Raw genomic sequence first — 13,875 nt, 5'->3', positions numbered from 1 at the left:
ATACTGTAAGAAAGGATGTCAATGAAGAGAAACCCAAGAAAACTTTATAGGAGTGCCTGCACAGTCACGTAAATCGAACTGAAGAACCAATCAACAAAACATAAATGGAGAAAAAATGAAGCTGGATAGCCAAATACTCCTTTTATGATGATGGCCCAGCTGGGCTCCTAGGGAAGAACTAAGAAATAGGGAGCCCTGTGCAGTTGGGTTGGTTGCCTATACTAAACACATTGAGCTTTGGCTGTTGTTTATTTTCTTTTTAATTCTGTTTTTAAATATAAGGGATGGTTTTCTGGGTGTTGGAGGGAGGGTTATATAGTTAAAAATGAAGGGGATAAAAAAATAAAACTTTTTTTCAAAGGAAGCAGCTTAGAGTAATTGCGATGACTAATCCTAATCTAGAATGGATGATAGAACTCATTTCCACCATGCTCCTTTTGCCAGAGAGGTGGGGGGCCACGGAAACAGACTGTTACATACACTGTCAGATGTGGCCACCGCCATTGGCTTCTTTTTCTTTAATCGTTTCTCTCACCCTGGACACTGGCCATCTGGCTGTTCATCATGTAAGATCTCCCATCTCTGGGCCTTTTCTTTGGTTGTTGTTCCCCCTTGCCTGGAATGCTCTCCCTTTTCGTCCTCACCTCTTGGCTTCCCAGACTTCCTTCAAGCCCTAGCTAAAATCCCATCTTCTCCAGGAAGCCTTTCCCACTTCCCCTTAATACTGGTGTTGTCCCTCTGCTGGTAATCTCCATGTAGCCCCCATCTATGACTTACAAGACAATTGTTTGCACATTGTCTCCCCATTAGACTATAGGCTCCTCCAGGGCAGAGACTGACACAGAGTAGGAGCCTCATTAATGTGCGGTTGAATGAATCTGTTACAAGGAAAAAGTCAATGGTGAGACCCAGTGGGGTGGGGGCAGGGGAATAAGCCTGATGCATAAATGACTATGGTGAAAATGTTCCTCTGTGAGACTAGAAAAACTATTTTCCCTCCCTTCCCCCAGCCCCTAGTCCAGTCTAGGACTCAGAATACTAGAGTTCCAGTTATCACGTAAAAGTTTATTTTAAAATAAGAAACATGAAAGGAACAGTAGAATTAGGGAATAGAAATTCAGGGACCATTTGTGCAACAGCCCCACCCAAACTGGACTGGTTCCAGGGTATGCTTTCAGTTGTATGTGTAGTCCTAGGAGACGCAAATGGGAAGGGTGAAGCCCCAAGATTGGGGAGGGAAAGAGAAACAGATAAGCAAGAGTAGGGAGGGGAGGGGGATGGAAGAAAGGTGAGGTGATAAAAAATTCACATGCTGTCTTTTACAGGTGCTTATCGAATCTTTAGGAGGTTTGGGGAGGAGGGTGGTGAACAGAGGGATGGGAGCGCCAGGCAAGTGAAAGAATCAGGAGTGGGGGGGGGGGGGAAGAGACAGAAAACAAATTATTAATATACTTCCGACTTCAAGATTACACCTAGTTTTCTTTTCTTTTTTTTTTTGTTTTAAGGTTTTTGCAAGGCAAACAGGGTTAAGTGATTTGCCCCAGGCTACACAGCTAGGTCATTATGAAGTGTCTGCGACCAGATTTGAACCCAGACACTCCTGACTCCAGGGCCGGTGCTCTATCCACTGTGGCCACCTAGCTGCCCACACCTAGTTTTCTTTTGGGGCTGGGGAGCAACTTATGTCCTGCAATGATACAGGCTACCCGGAATGCTAGAATGACTCTGGTGAGGGTTGAAAGGGTCCTGTTCCTAGTAGCTCCCACTCGGGCCTTGCCCAACATGCCCTCTAGATTGCCCTGCAGGATGGCAATGCCAGCCTAAAGCGAATATGAGTGGCTCACAGGGTGCATGTAGGTTTGACGGTTTCCACTTGCTCTCAATCTCCCCCTCCCCTCCCCGCCACCCTCATCTTAAACTTCGAGGCCCTCACCGTGTACTTGTCCCACTTTTTCTCTGGGTCATAGGGTTCCCAGCGGCTGGCTGGGAAAATATGCTTGTTCTTCTCATACCAGCTCCTTAGCACCACCTTTCCTGCATGTGACTGAGAGGAAAAGATGCCACTGAGGCCTCACTGTCTCCCCAACTTCCCACTTAAGTCCCTCCCTCCAGATGAGACACTCAGAGCTTTCAAGGAGATAGCCCCTCCCCACCCAGTCCGAGTTACCCATCAGGCCCCAAAGACCTCCTCTGGCACTACCTACCCACCCACCTCATCTTTCTCTACTGTGGCATCACTGAGCAGCCGAACATCATCATGGACATCAAAGTTAAAGAGTGGGCCTGGTGGGGAAACAGCAGCTGGAAGTCAGGCCCTCTCCCAGCCTGTAAAGCATAGGCCTCAGAGCAAGGCTGGGAGGGGAATTTGGTGCCTTTGGTCAGTCCCCTACAGCAGGATCTATGGCTTAGGATGCAAAACCGAACCACCCCTTCAGAGCAGTCCAGGGACTCAAGGCATCCAAAGGAGCTGGACTTACCACATCTGGGGAAAAGTTCACTCACCACTCTTCCCTCTGGCCTTGGTGACGATAAAGTCATAGAAGCTGTGATGCTAGAAGCCAAGGGGGGGGGCAGCGGGACAAAAGCATTGGGTGGTTCCTCATCACAGACAGAAACCCATTACCTGCTAGGGCCAGGCAGCCTTCCCTACTCACCCCTCCCTGAGTGGGGACCTAAGGGAACAAATTGAAAGAGCATGGGACTAAGCTTTTGGAAATTTCTTGAGGGCAGGACCCATCTTTTGTCTCTTTTGAATCCTCAGTCTTCAGCAGAGTCTGGTGAAGAGCAGGGGTTCAATCAGTTTCCTAATGGATTAAGACCTGGATCCCAGGCCTCTTTCTGCTTCTAAACTAGTTATGTGGTCTGGGTTATGTCAGAAGCTTCCCGTTCCTAATCCGTAAAATGCCAAGAATTCCTATCCCATTTCTGAGGATCTAGTGATGTTTTACTGAATATGGGGGGGGGGGGGGGCGGGCTAGACTAAGGTGAGGTACCATTAGCATGATTTTAACACACATCTAAACAAGCCAAAGCTCATGCAAACAACCAACTGGGGTACTGTCCCCGGTTTGAGAGCAACTGAGCTGCCACCCTTGAATTTTCCAGTTTGCTTCCAGCTAACTGCTATCTTTTGCCAAGGACCTCTGGGAGCCAAGAGGAGGCACTCACATGGGGGATAATCAGATCCTCCTTGATGTACATGAGTTGCTCCACTCCTGCAGACCTGGAGATGAAGGAGGGGAAGGCAGTCAGAAACACGTCCAAGCCCTTCCCAGCTTTCTACGTCCCCAGGTGAGAGAGTCATATTGCAGGCTGGCCAGAAGGTAGAGACAACACAACCAGGCGTCCAAATGATCCCCCCGCCAGCCTTCCAGATAACTAGTCTCTCGGACTAGCCAGCCAGCCAGCCAGACCAAAAGCCAGTCACATCTTTGGGTTGGACAAAAAAGGCAAGGCAGGGGCATGGGTTCCAGAATGCCCCTATTAAAATGTATGTTACTTAAGAGAGGAATGCTGGGGTCCAGCCATCTCCCATGAATGCATCAGCATCACTGAGCAGGTGAGGAGACCCAAGAGGAGGCCCCTTCTCCTGATACAGGGCCCAACAGACCTTAGCTCACTGAAATCTTTGCGCAGGATCTCCAAGGCCTTTTGCAGAAACTGTTGCATTGTGTTCCCCTTCTTCATCTACTAGAGGCAGCATGGAAGCCCCCAGAAGTGAAAACAATCAGGGAAAAAGAAAAAGGGATAAGACACTGAGAGTTAACTCTTCAGTGGGCTGCTGAGCTCCAATCAGATGCCCTGAAGGGTCACGATCAGAAGGCTAAGGAAAGGGACAGGTTGAAGGACAGCCACTCAGAGACAGTCCAGGATGGCTTTTATAACCAGGCTAAAACCAGGGCCTCTCCTGAGAAACGGGACCACTAAGATAGATAGGATTAAATCTGACCTTACCCCGTCCCACATAGCTCTCTCTCACCTTGACGGTCCTTCGGTGCCCAGAGCCATCCCAGTAACTAAAGGTAATTTCAATCTCTTCACCTAGAAGTAGCAAAAATTGTTCCCCTTAGCTCCAGACTTAGAAAGGCCCGGAAATATCTAGACCTAGATCTTGCTCACCTCCCTCAGTCAGACCCGGAGAAAGGTGCCTTCCCATATGGGCAAAATCATCCCCAGCACATTGTGCCCTCCATGAAGACTGGGGAGGGACTCCCCCCCTCCCCACCCCCAGCTTGGTCCCCCAACATCTCACTCTTGATCTTCTCCTGCTTGGCCTCCCATTCCTGCCGAAGTTCTTCTCGGAGCCTATTTTCCTCTTCCTGTGGGAGAAAATGGGAAAAGGTGACGGCGTGTTATCAGATATGGTCAATATATGATTCACTTGTGCTTTGTTTTTGTCACAAAAAAGGGTTCCATTGAGGGACTGCATTGTGTAGGTGGGAAAACTGACGGAGAGACAGACGTGATGGATAAAATGTACTTCCAAAAGAAAGAGGGAGTCGTGACAATTCCTCCATATTATACCCCCGATACCTTAAAATGATATGAACCACTCCATCCACAAGTTTTATTCAAGGGGAACATGTGAATAACTGGGTTGGCGTTACCTCTCGGTCACGATCAGGAAGAAAGCTTGTGTCCACATCTGGGTTCTTTCCTAATTTTCTTTTCTTTGAGGGGATCTCTGTAGGGAAACAGATGTATGTCACCCATGCCAGCTGCCATCTGGTTCATTCTACCTCGAGTCACAAACCTGCCAGCACAATCCTTGAAGATCCATGTTCCACAAAACATGTCAACAAAGGCAACATGCTATTTATATGTCTTCCTGACCTCCATTTAGACTGTTAACTCTCTGAAGGGAGGGACCATGTCTGTTCTTGTTCATGTCTACATTGCCTATAGGATACAGCCCAACCTCCCTAGTCATACATGATGACCCTTTTGCCACCTGGTCCCTTCCAGTCTGCCCTTCCAAGCACTCTCCTATGCATCTGCTCCAACAGTTTACATCTTAGGCATGCTCACAGCCCCAGGAGAGCCCTTCCCTTCTTTGCTGCCTAGAAGAGCCTTTTAGCAAGCTCTTAAAATCCAGTTCAGATCTCTCTTTAGCTGTTTAGTCTTCCTTTGACTACCCCAACTGGAACCCAACTCATACCATTTGTCTGGCAATTAATCACACTGTTTGATCTTAAACTATGATTCCAACTTCTGTAAGGTTAGTTGATTTTTCAAAGGGATGAGTCCTGTCCCACAGACCAATGACTCTAAGAGGGCAGGGCCAAAGTTCAGAAATGTGTTTTCATTTGATTTGCTTCTTGGCTTTGGAACTTGCTTCTCTTTCCTTTCTCAGAGAGGACTCACTCAGCTCTCCCTCTTTGGGCATCTCCCTGGCTCCCTGGCTCAACCTCCCATCATTCCTGCTCTCACCTTCCCGTTCAAGATCTTCTTCATCCAAATCTTCCTCCTCTTCTTCCTCAGGCTCCTCTTCCTCATCCAAGGTGAAGGACAGGCTAGAGATCTTCCGCTTCTCTTCCTTCTTGCGCTCCTTTTCTCGAAGTTTCTCTAGTTTTCTAGAGGGGAGACCGCTAGGATTTGGCGAGTGTTACCTCTTCCAGGCCTGACTGGTAGAACCATTTCTTGCATGGTTCTACCTCTATTGTCAGCAATGTCTCCTAAGGGAGCACTAATAAGAAATGCTACCCAGGGTATTGTCAGGGAATCCTTGTGCAGCTCTTTGCCTCAAAATTGTGATAAGGGTTGCTGTGGGGGTCAGAGGGGTCTATGGAGCTAGAATTTGGAGCTACTGATCTTTTGAGAAGGACTCAAGGTAGGCGGCTAGGTAGCACAGTAGATAAAACACCGGCCTTGGAGTCAGGAGTACCTGGGTTCAAATCCGGTCTCAGACACTTAATAATGACCTAGCTGTGTGGCCTTGGGCAAGCCACTTAACCCCATTTGCCTTGAAAAAACCTAAAAAACAAAACAACAACAACAACAAAAAAAAAACAAAACAAAACAGAAGGACTCAAGGTAGGGCACTGAATAGAGCACTGACCCTAGAGTCAGGAGGACCTGAGTTCAGATCCAGCCTCAGACACTTAGTAATTGCCTAGCTGTGTGACCTTGGACAAGTCACTTAACCCCATTGCCTTGCAAAAACAAAACAAAACAAAGGGACTCAAGGTAGCATTTACTCAAAAGAGGGAAGGAGAAAGAATGGCTAACAGGCATGTTATGAGTATAAAGAGGCTGAATGCCAAAGTTAATTTTTCAAGCCTAAGGTACCTAGCTAAACCTTTATCAACTTGTCCCAAAGGAAGGAAAACGGTCCTCTTGAGAGAGAGAGAGAGCAGCTTCAGTGTTTGCTAAGGCAGCGTCCCCATCCTACCCCTTTCTCCCTCTACCAGCCAAGGTAAGCCTGTGTGTGGAAGGCCAGGACACCTACAGTTGAAGTTCTTTGGACTGTTCCTTTTTAGCCAGCTGCTTTTCCCGCTCCTTCACCAAGGCTTCCTGCTTGGCCTTCATGTCATTCAGGGTTACAAGACCTGCAAGTCATATGAGTGAGTCTGGTCACTGAGGCGACAGGAAATGCCAGGCTAGCTGGAGTCACAAAGCAAACGGTAGCATCAGCTTTTAGGGGTTTAGGGTACACACCCTACTCACCCACAGTGCTGGACTTGAGCTCAGCCTCGACTGCATCATAATGAGCTGAGAATTTCTTGTCAATGTTTGACTTCATGATGTTCTCCTGCAAGGGTGAAAGGAAGGAGAGGCAGTTAGGGATGCCAATGAGAAGGATTAATGGAAGAGACCGAAGGAAGTTCTCATTTCAACTCTGCCACTGACTGAATTGGAAGCCCTGGACAAGTCCTTTTCCTTCTAGGGAAAAAGAGGCAAAAAGGGGGCACCAGACACGAATTTCTTTCCCACTGCCTTGATGGTAGCCTCTGACAGTCCTCGTTTCTGCCCCAGAAGAATATACACCTAAACATCCCAGGGAACACTAACCCCCTTTCCCTAACTCTGGAGCCTCTGGTTGCCCACTCTCTGTCGAAGAGCACCAAACACTACTCCTTGAGGTCTTTTGTATCCTTCTTCATACCTACATATAGGCCCATTCCAATGAAATGGGGTCAAGGAAAAGCAAAGGGGGCAGAGACCAAAGGCAACTGGTTCTAGCTGCCTAGTTCTGGTGATTCTATTTCCAAAACACCAGCCAAATCCATCTTCTCCCCCTCTCAAGCCAGCTGTCTGGTGTTGACTGATCACGTCTCACCTGGATTACTGAACTTGCTTCCTATTTTCCCTGCTTTCATTCTCCACACAGCTGCCAGATCACTACGTCTAAGAGGACCGATGCCTTGAAGAAGACCACATCAGAGAGGTAACGTCATGACAAACACAGGAATTGGATTAGAGTGGGGGTGCTGTGCTAGGTCCCCAGTCTCACTTTCTCCTCCAGGACCATCTGGGTCAGTGACCAGATATGAACCAGGATGACTGGAGACATCCCTGGATGCAAGGCAATTCGGGTTAAGGGACTTGCCCAACATCACACAGCTAGTCAGTGTCAAGTGTCTGAAGCCAGATTTGAACTCTCAGCCTCCTGGCTCCAAGGTCAGTGCTCTATCCACTGTGCCACCTTGTTTCCCATGACTATGCCTAAAACAAATCTGATTATGTGAATTTTCATGGTCAAAAATCTGTGATAGCTCCCCAATTCCTCTAGGCTAAAAGAGGAACTCCTCAAGTCTATCACTTAATCCCTTCCAAACTGATTTCTGATCACCCCCCATCTCAGTCTCCATTCCAGACAATCTGAACTAATTGTTCCTAGAACTCCCCGTCCCAGCTGCTTTGTGCCTTTGATCGATCTGAAACAGATTCTCTTCTCCTTCCTGCCTCTCAGAACCCTCACCTACCTCCACTGGAAAGTCTTTTCTGACACTCCTCACCCCCAAATGTTTTGTTATTTCTCCTTCTGTGAGCTATTTTGTATCACCTTCTCTATGTATGTTCCTAGGAGGTAGAGTGCTGAACCTGAAATTAGGAAGACTTGGCTTCAAATTCTGCTTTGAATACTTACTAGCTATGTAAGCACAGACAAGTCAATTAAGCTCTCTAAGACTCAGTTTTTGAATTTATAAGGTGTCAATAATAATGCCTGGGGTCCCCGGGTCTCCTGAGACTGTTGTGGTATATAATTGTGATGGAATACTACTGTGCTAGAAGAAAATGTTGAGCAGGATGCTTTCAGAAAAACCTGGAAAGATCTCCATGAACTGATACAAAGTCCAGTGAGCAGAACCAAGAGAACAGTTTAGACGATCATGGTAATATTGTACACTGATCAGCTGTGAATGACCTTGCTCCTCTGATCAATACAATGATTCAAAACAATTCCAAAGGATCCATGATGAAAAAAAAAGCTATCTACCTCCAGAGACAACTGATGAACTATGTGCAGATTGAAGTATAATTCTTCACTTTATTTTTCTTGCCTTTTCTGAAGGAGTAAGGGCAGCACGGCTAATATGGAAATGTTTTGCAGGATTTCACATGTGTAATTGAGATCATAGCGCTTGCTTTCTCAAGGTAGGTAAGGGGCTCAAGGGAGAGAAAATGTGAAACAAGTAATTTTAAAATAGGGGCAGCTGAGTGGTGCAGTGGCTAGAGCAGGGCCGGTGCTCTATCCAGTGTGTCACCTAGACACCCCAATAAATTTTTTTAAAAGGAATTTTAAAACAAGAACACTAAAAATAAACAATTTTTTTAGAGTGGGGGAAAATACTGTATCTAAAAAAGGACTATGTAAAGGGGCATTTTTTTCAGTTTTACATTTTTAAGGAAATCTTTTTAAAACATTTTTTCAATTACATGTAAAAACGATTTTTAATATTATTTTATTTTTAATTTTGAGTTTCAAATTCCTTCCTCCTTCCTCTCCCTCTGTAATTTGATATAGTTTATACATGTGCAGTTATGCAAAACACATTTCCATATTAGTAATATTGTGAAAGGAAACACAGACCAAAACAAAACCCCCAAGAAAAATAAAGCTAATTTGCTTTATTTAATACTTTAATTTGCATTCAGACTATCAGTTCTTTTTCTGGAAGTGGATAGCACTTTTTACCATAGCTCCTTTGGAACTGTTTAGACCACTGTACTGCTGAGAACACTTAAGTCTTTCTTAGCTAATCATCACACCATGTTGCTTTTGCTGAGTACAATGTGCTCCTGGTTCTGCTCACTTCACTTTGCATCAGTTCATGTAAACCTATGCACATTTTTCTTTTGATTTTTTAAATGTTATTTTATTTTTTTGAATTACATATAAAAATAATGTCCAACATTCATCTTTTTGTAAGCTTTTGAGTCCATTTTTCTCCCTCCCCCCACCGTGACAGAGTAATCCGATACATGTTTATACATGTACAATCACGTTTAACATATTTTCATAATACTCATGTTGTAAAAGAAGAATTAGAACTAAAGGGGAGGGAAAAAAAAGGAGAAAGCAAAAAAAAAGTCAAGTTTTAAAAAATGAAAATAGTCTGCTTTGCTCTACATTCAGACTCCATAGTTTTTTCTCTGGATGTGGGTAGCATTTTCCATCACAAGTCTTTTAGAATTGTCCATGACCACTGAATGGAGTTAAGAAAGCATATTGCTTCTCATTTCTTATAGCACAATAGTATTCCATCACAATCATGTATCACAGCTTCTTCAGCCATTCCCGAATTGATGGGATACAGATCTAAGAGTGATATTGCCGGGTCAAAGAGTACGCACAGTTTGATAGAACTCCGGGCATAGTTTTGCATTGCTCTCCAGGATGACTGGATCAATTCCCAATTTCACCAACAATGCATTAGTATTCCAGTTTTCCCACATACCTTGCAATATTGATCATTTTCCTTTTCTAGCATATTAGCCAATCTGATGGTTATGAGGTGGTATTCCACAGTTGTTTTAATTTGCAATTCTTTAATCAATAGTGATGTAGAGTATATGATGAGAGTTAACTTTGATTTCTTCTTCTGAAAACTGCCTGTTCATATTCTTTGACCATTTATCAATTGGAGAATGACTTGTATTCTTATAAATTTGACTTGGTTCTCTATATATTTGAAAAAAAAAAAGGCTTTTATCAGAAACTTGCTGTAGAATTCCACCCCCTCCCCTCCTGTTTCCTGCTTTCCACCTGACCTTGGATCCACTGCTTTTGATTGAGCAAAACCTTTTTAATGTAACCATTTATTCATTTTATATCTCCTTAATGTTCCTTATCTTGTTCGGTTATAAATTCTTCCTTCAGCCATAAATCTGACAGGTAAACTATTCCAAGCTCCCCTACTTTGCTTACGGTATCAGCCTTTATGTCTAAATCACGTACCTATTTTGACCATATATTGATCTATGGTATAAAATGTTGGTCTATATGTGCTTTCTTTCTTTTTTTTAAGGGTTTTTTGCAAGGCAAATGGGGTTAAGTGGCTTGCCCAAGGCCACACAGCTAGGTAATTATTAAGTGTCTGAGACTGGATTTGAACCCAGGTACTCCTGACTCCAAGGCTGGTGCTTTATCCCTTAAGCCACCTAGCCGCCCCTATATGTACTTTCTATCTCGGTATTTGCCAATTTTTCCAGCAGTTTTTGTCAAATAGTGAGTTCTTGTCCCCAAAGCTAAGATCTTGGGTTTGTCAGATACGAGATTACCATAGTCATCTGTTACTGTATATTGGGTACTTCATCTATTCTGCTGATCCACCACTCTAATTCTTGGACAGTCCCAGATTTGATGATTATCGATTTGTAATACAGTTTGAGATCTGGTATTACTAGGCCACCTTCCTTCACATTTCCTCCCCCCGCCAATTATTTAGAACTGATTTTATTTGCATGAATTTTAATTCTATTCCTATCATTCCTAGGTTTGTTTTGGGAGGTAGACTCCCAAGTGTTTTATACTGTCCGGTTATTTTAAATGGAATTTCTCTTTTTATCTCTTGCTGCTGGACATTGCTAATATATGGAAATGCTGAGGATATATAGTTTACAACTTTGCCGTAATTGTTAATTTTGTCAACTAGTAGCTGATTAAGTAAACCTGTCATCTGCAAAGAAGGATGATTTCATTTCCTCATTGTGCATTCTTTTTCTTTTCTCCATGCTCAAGCTAAGATTTCTAGTATGATACTGAATAATGGTGGTTAATGGACCTCCTTGCTTCACCCATGAGAGAGGGCCATATTTTAGCAACTCTTTTTAATATATCACATAAACATTGTTCTATCCTAAAGAAGTGGCAGTCATCTCCAACTAGTTTAATTTACAAAACAGGTCATTAGTAACCTGCACTCCATATAAGGTGTATTTCCCTGGCCAATACTGTGAGGAAAGTTTATGCCTCCATTCTGTCTAAAATGCCTCTTAATTAGAGTCTGAGAAATGGATACATCATGCCTACTAACAGATTCATCAAGCGTGAACTCTTATCATGGACCAGCTAGGAGAAAGTCAAACATAAAAGTTTGGGACGGCCTGCCTCAGTCCAATCAATGGTTTCAGTTTAGTACCACACAAGGCCACATGGCTGGCACAAAAATGTACCAGTTTGGAGCAAGAGGGGATTAGCATCATAGAAAGATTCCATTGAGCCAGTATGACTCCTATCCATACCTGAGATGGCCCTAGCATGTGTGCAGAATTTAGCCAGAGTGACTGATACCCTTGGCTGTTACCACATGGACAAGCATAGATGTGTATGTTTATTGATAGATGGCTTGAAGAAGAGGATGATGATTCCCACAAAATCCCAAATACAAAATCATATGTCAGCAATGTATGAGAAAGGCACCTTATCTTGGAATGCCTATGGTGTTTCATACTGCAAATTCAAATCAGCTCCTTGGCAGAAAGTAGAAACAACAGATCTTTTTCTCCTACTTTAAAGTGTGGCCCCCAAGAATGTCCTCAAACTCTTGAACAGAAAAAATTTTTAAATGCTAAGATACTACAGCTTTCCCAGAGAGTCAATATTGATCCTCTGTATCTCATCTATAAAATAGAGGGAGGGGGAGAACTAATCTGATATATCACTAGTCATAACAGAAACATCAGTAAGGTAGGTCACTGAGTGACTTTAACTGATCTGGGTCACATGTGCCACTGTTCTCAGTGATATGGTGAGAACAGAACTGAACATGACCTTTGACTCTGAGTGGATGAAACAGTCGACCATTTTGGGACTGTTTGGAAAAATGGGCAGCCATTTTCTTCGCCAGGTCATGGTGCTTCTAAACCTGGGTACTTCTGCACCCTTTTTCAGGGAGCTGGAATGCAATCGATACAGTTACTGCTCTGAGAAAGGGTGTGCAAACCACTTCCCCCAGGGTTTTGATCACCTTCTCAGGAGAGTTCCATGTCAAAACAATGGTGTGGGGGTTCAGCTGTCCTATAGGAAGAAGTTCCTTGAGGGTGGAGACTGTCTCCCTGCTCCCCTCATGGAATAGCTGTTCCTGCAGACAGGAATTGTTTGTTTCTTTTTGTCCTTTCATCTGTAGACCAGCAGAGACTGAAGCAGAGACTTTTGTGCAATAAACTGGACCAGAGAAAGGGGTGTAGGGGTGTGGATGAGTGTGTGGGTAGTGTGCCTAGGCACTGTCCTTAGATTTCACTGCCACCTGTGATTAAGAAAGGGGGCGGGAAGACTTTTCAAAAGTAAGCTCAGCCAATCATCTTTACCTCTAACTGGAGAAATGAATTCCTTTTCCGAGTGTGATTTTTCTTTTCTCAGCTCCAAGTTACATTCAGCTTTTGGGTTCCACATGTTTCCACCTCTTCCCCCACCCCATTCCCATGACAGTGACTGACAGCTTATTCATACACGGACTGTCAGGATTTATTTCCACATCAGTCATCTCTTGAAAGGAGAAACTGAGGTACGGGGGGGGGTGCCAACGTTGGGACGAAGGAGCAAAAGCCCCTCTGCCAGGTTTGAAAAAGTGAGAATGGCCTTGTTTCAGTGGGCCCCGAGGCTGCGCGAGTTTTTTGGGCTTTTCCGCGGATGGGACGGCCGCAAAACCACTGGCTCACTTGCTCCCCAACTGCCGTCGGGGGGCCTGAGTCGAGGTTCTGCCCCGGAGTTCCGAGGGGAAGGCATCTCGGCCCGGGGGAGGGCTTCTGGGGACATAGAGCCTCCCGTGGGCCGAGCCGGCAAAGCATGTTGGGAGCGGAAACCCGAAGCTTCTGGGGAGGCTCGGCAGCGCCGAGGCAGGAGACGCCAGCCTTCCCGGGGGATCGGCCCACCCTCTAGCTCGGAGGAGAAGAGAAGGCCGCGGAGGGCGGAGCGAGGGGCGGGGCGGGCGGAGTTCCGGCGCAGAGGCGACGTCGGTCCGCCCCCCCCCCCCCCGCCCCGGCCGGCGCGCATGCTCCGAGGAGCCGGCGGCACCCTCCCCTCCCCTCCCCTCCCCTCCCCCCGGCGGCGGCGCCCTGACCTCGGTGATGCGTTGCTTCATCTGCTCCATCTGCTCCCGCTGCTTCTCCCGCTTCTTCATGAGGTGCATGGCGCGGCCCGCCTCGCTGGCGGCCCCCTTGTACTGAGCCATGGCGGCGGCGGCGGCGGCGGCGGCGGGCTCGGGGCCCGGCCGGGGCTTTAGAGGAAGGGCTGGTCTCCTCCGCGTAGGAGGTCGGGCTGGCGCGGCGCCACTGCGCAGCCGCGCCCGCCCCACGTGGCCGCCGGCGCCGCGGCGGCGTCAGCGTCAGCGTCGGCGTCAGCGGCCGTGACGGCCCGAGCACCGCCCACCGCGCCCCGTCTCCACCTCCCCCCCCCCCCCCCCCCCCCCCCCGCAGAAAGGGCCGCGAAGC

At 46.1% G+C, this 13,875-nt stretch overlaps 1 protein-coding gene across 3 annotated transcripts; it reads right to left on the bottom strand.

The window, feature by feature from the left end:
• Window positions 1–1,024: 1,024 nt before the first annotated feature.
• On the bottom strand, window positions 1,025–13,639 carry FAM50A (family with sequence similarity 50 member A). Of its 3 annotated transcripts, XM_074208730.1 has the most exons (15): window positions 13,506–13,593; window positions 9,903–10,126; window positions 7,280–7,363; window positions 6,667–6,751; window positions 6,449–6,548; window positions 5,431–5,573; window positions 4,608–4,684; window positions 4,253–4,319; window positions 3,980–4,041; window positions 3,611–3,687; window positions 3,169–3,223; window positions 2,503–2,551; window positions 2,213–2,283; window positions 1,934–2,044; window positions 1,025–1,338 (listed from the first exon to the last, which is right to left on the bottom strand). In XM_074208730.1, the coding sequence occupies exons 4-15, from the start codon at window positions 6,740–6,742 to the stop codon at window positions 1,330–1,332; spliced, it is 897 nt and encodes a 298-aa protein (XP_074064831.1). In that variant the 5' UTR covers window positions 6,743–6,751; window positions 7,280–7,363; window positions 9,903–10,126; window positions 13,506–13,593; the 3' UTR covers window positions 1,025–1,329. The 3 variants fall into 3 exon arrangements, with proteins under 3 accessions (XP_074064831.1, XP_074064830.1, XP_074064829.1); XM_074208729.1 differs by lacking the exon at window positions 7,280–7,363; XM_074208728.1 differs by lacking the exons at window positions 7,280–7,363; window positions 9,903–10,126 and having other exon boundaries at window positions 13,506–13,639.
• Window positions 13,640–13,875: the final 236 nt, after the last annotated feature.

This window comes from Macrotis lagotis, chromosome X (assembly GCF_037893015.1).
Source record: "Macrotis lagotis isolate mMagLag1 chromosome X, bilby.v1.9.chrom.fasta, whole genome shotgun sequence".
NCBI lineage: Eukaryota > Metazoa > Chordata > Mammalia > Peramelemorphia > Peramelidae > Macrotis > Macrotis lagotis.
Note: the sequence above shows the minus strand (reverse complement) of the source record. Positions and strands in the feature narration are given on the sequence as shown.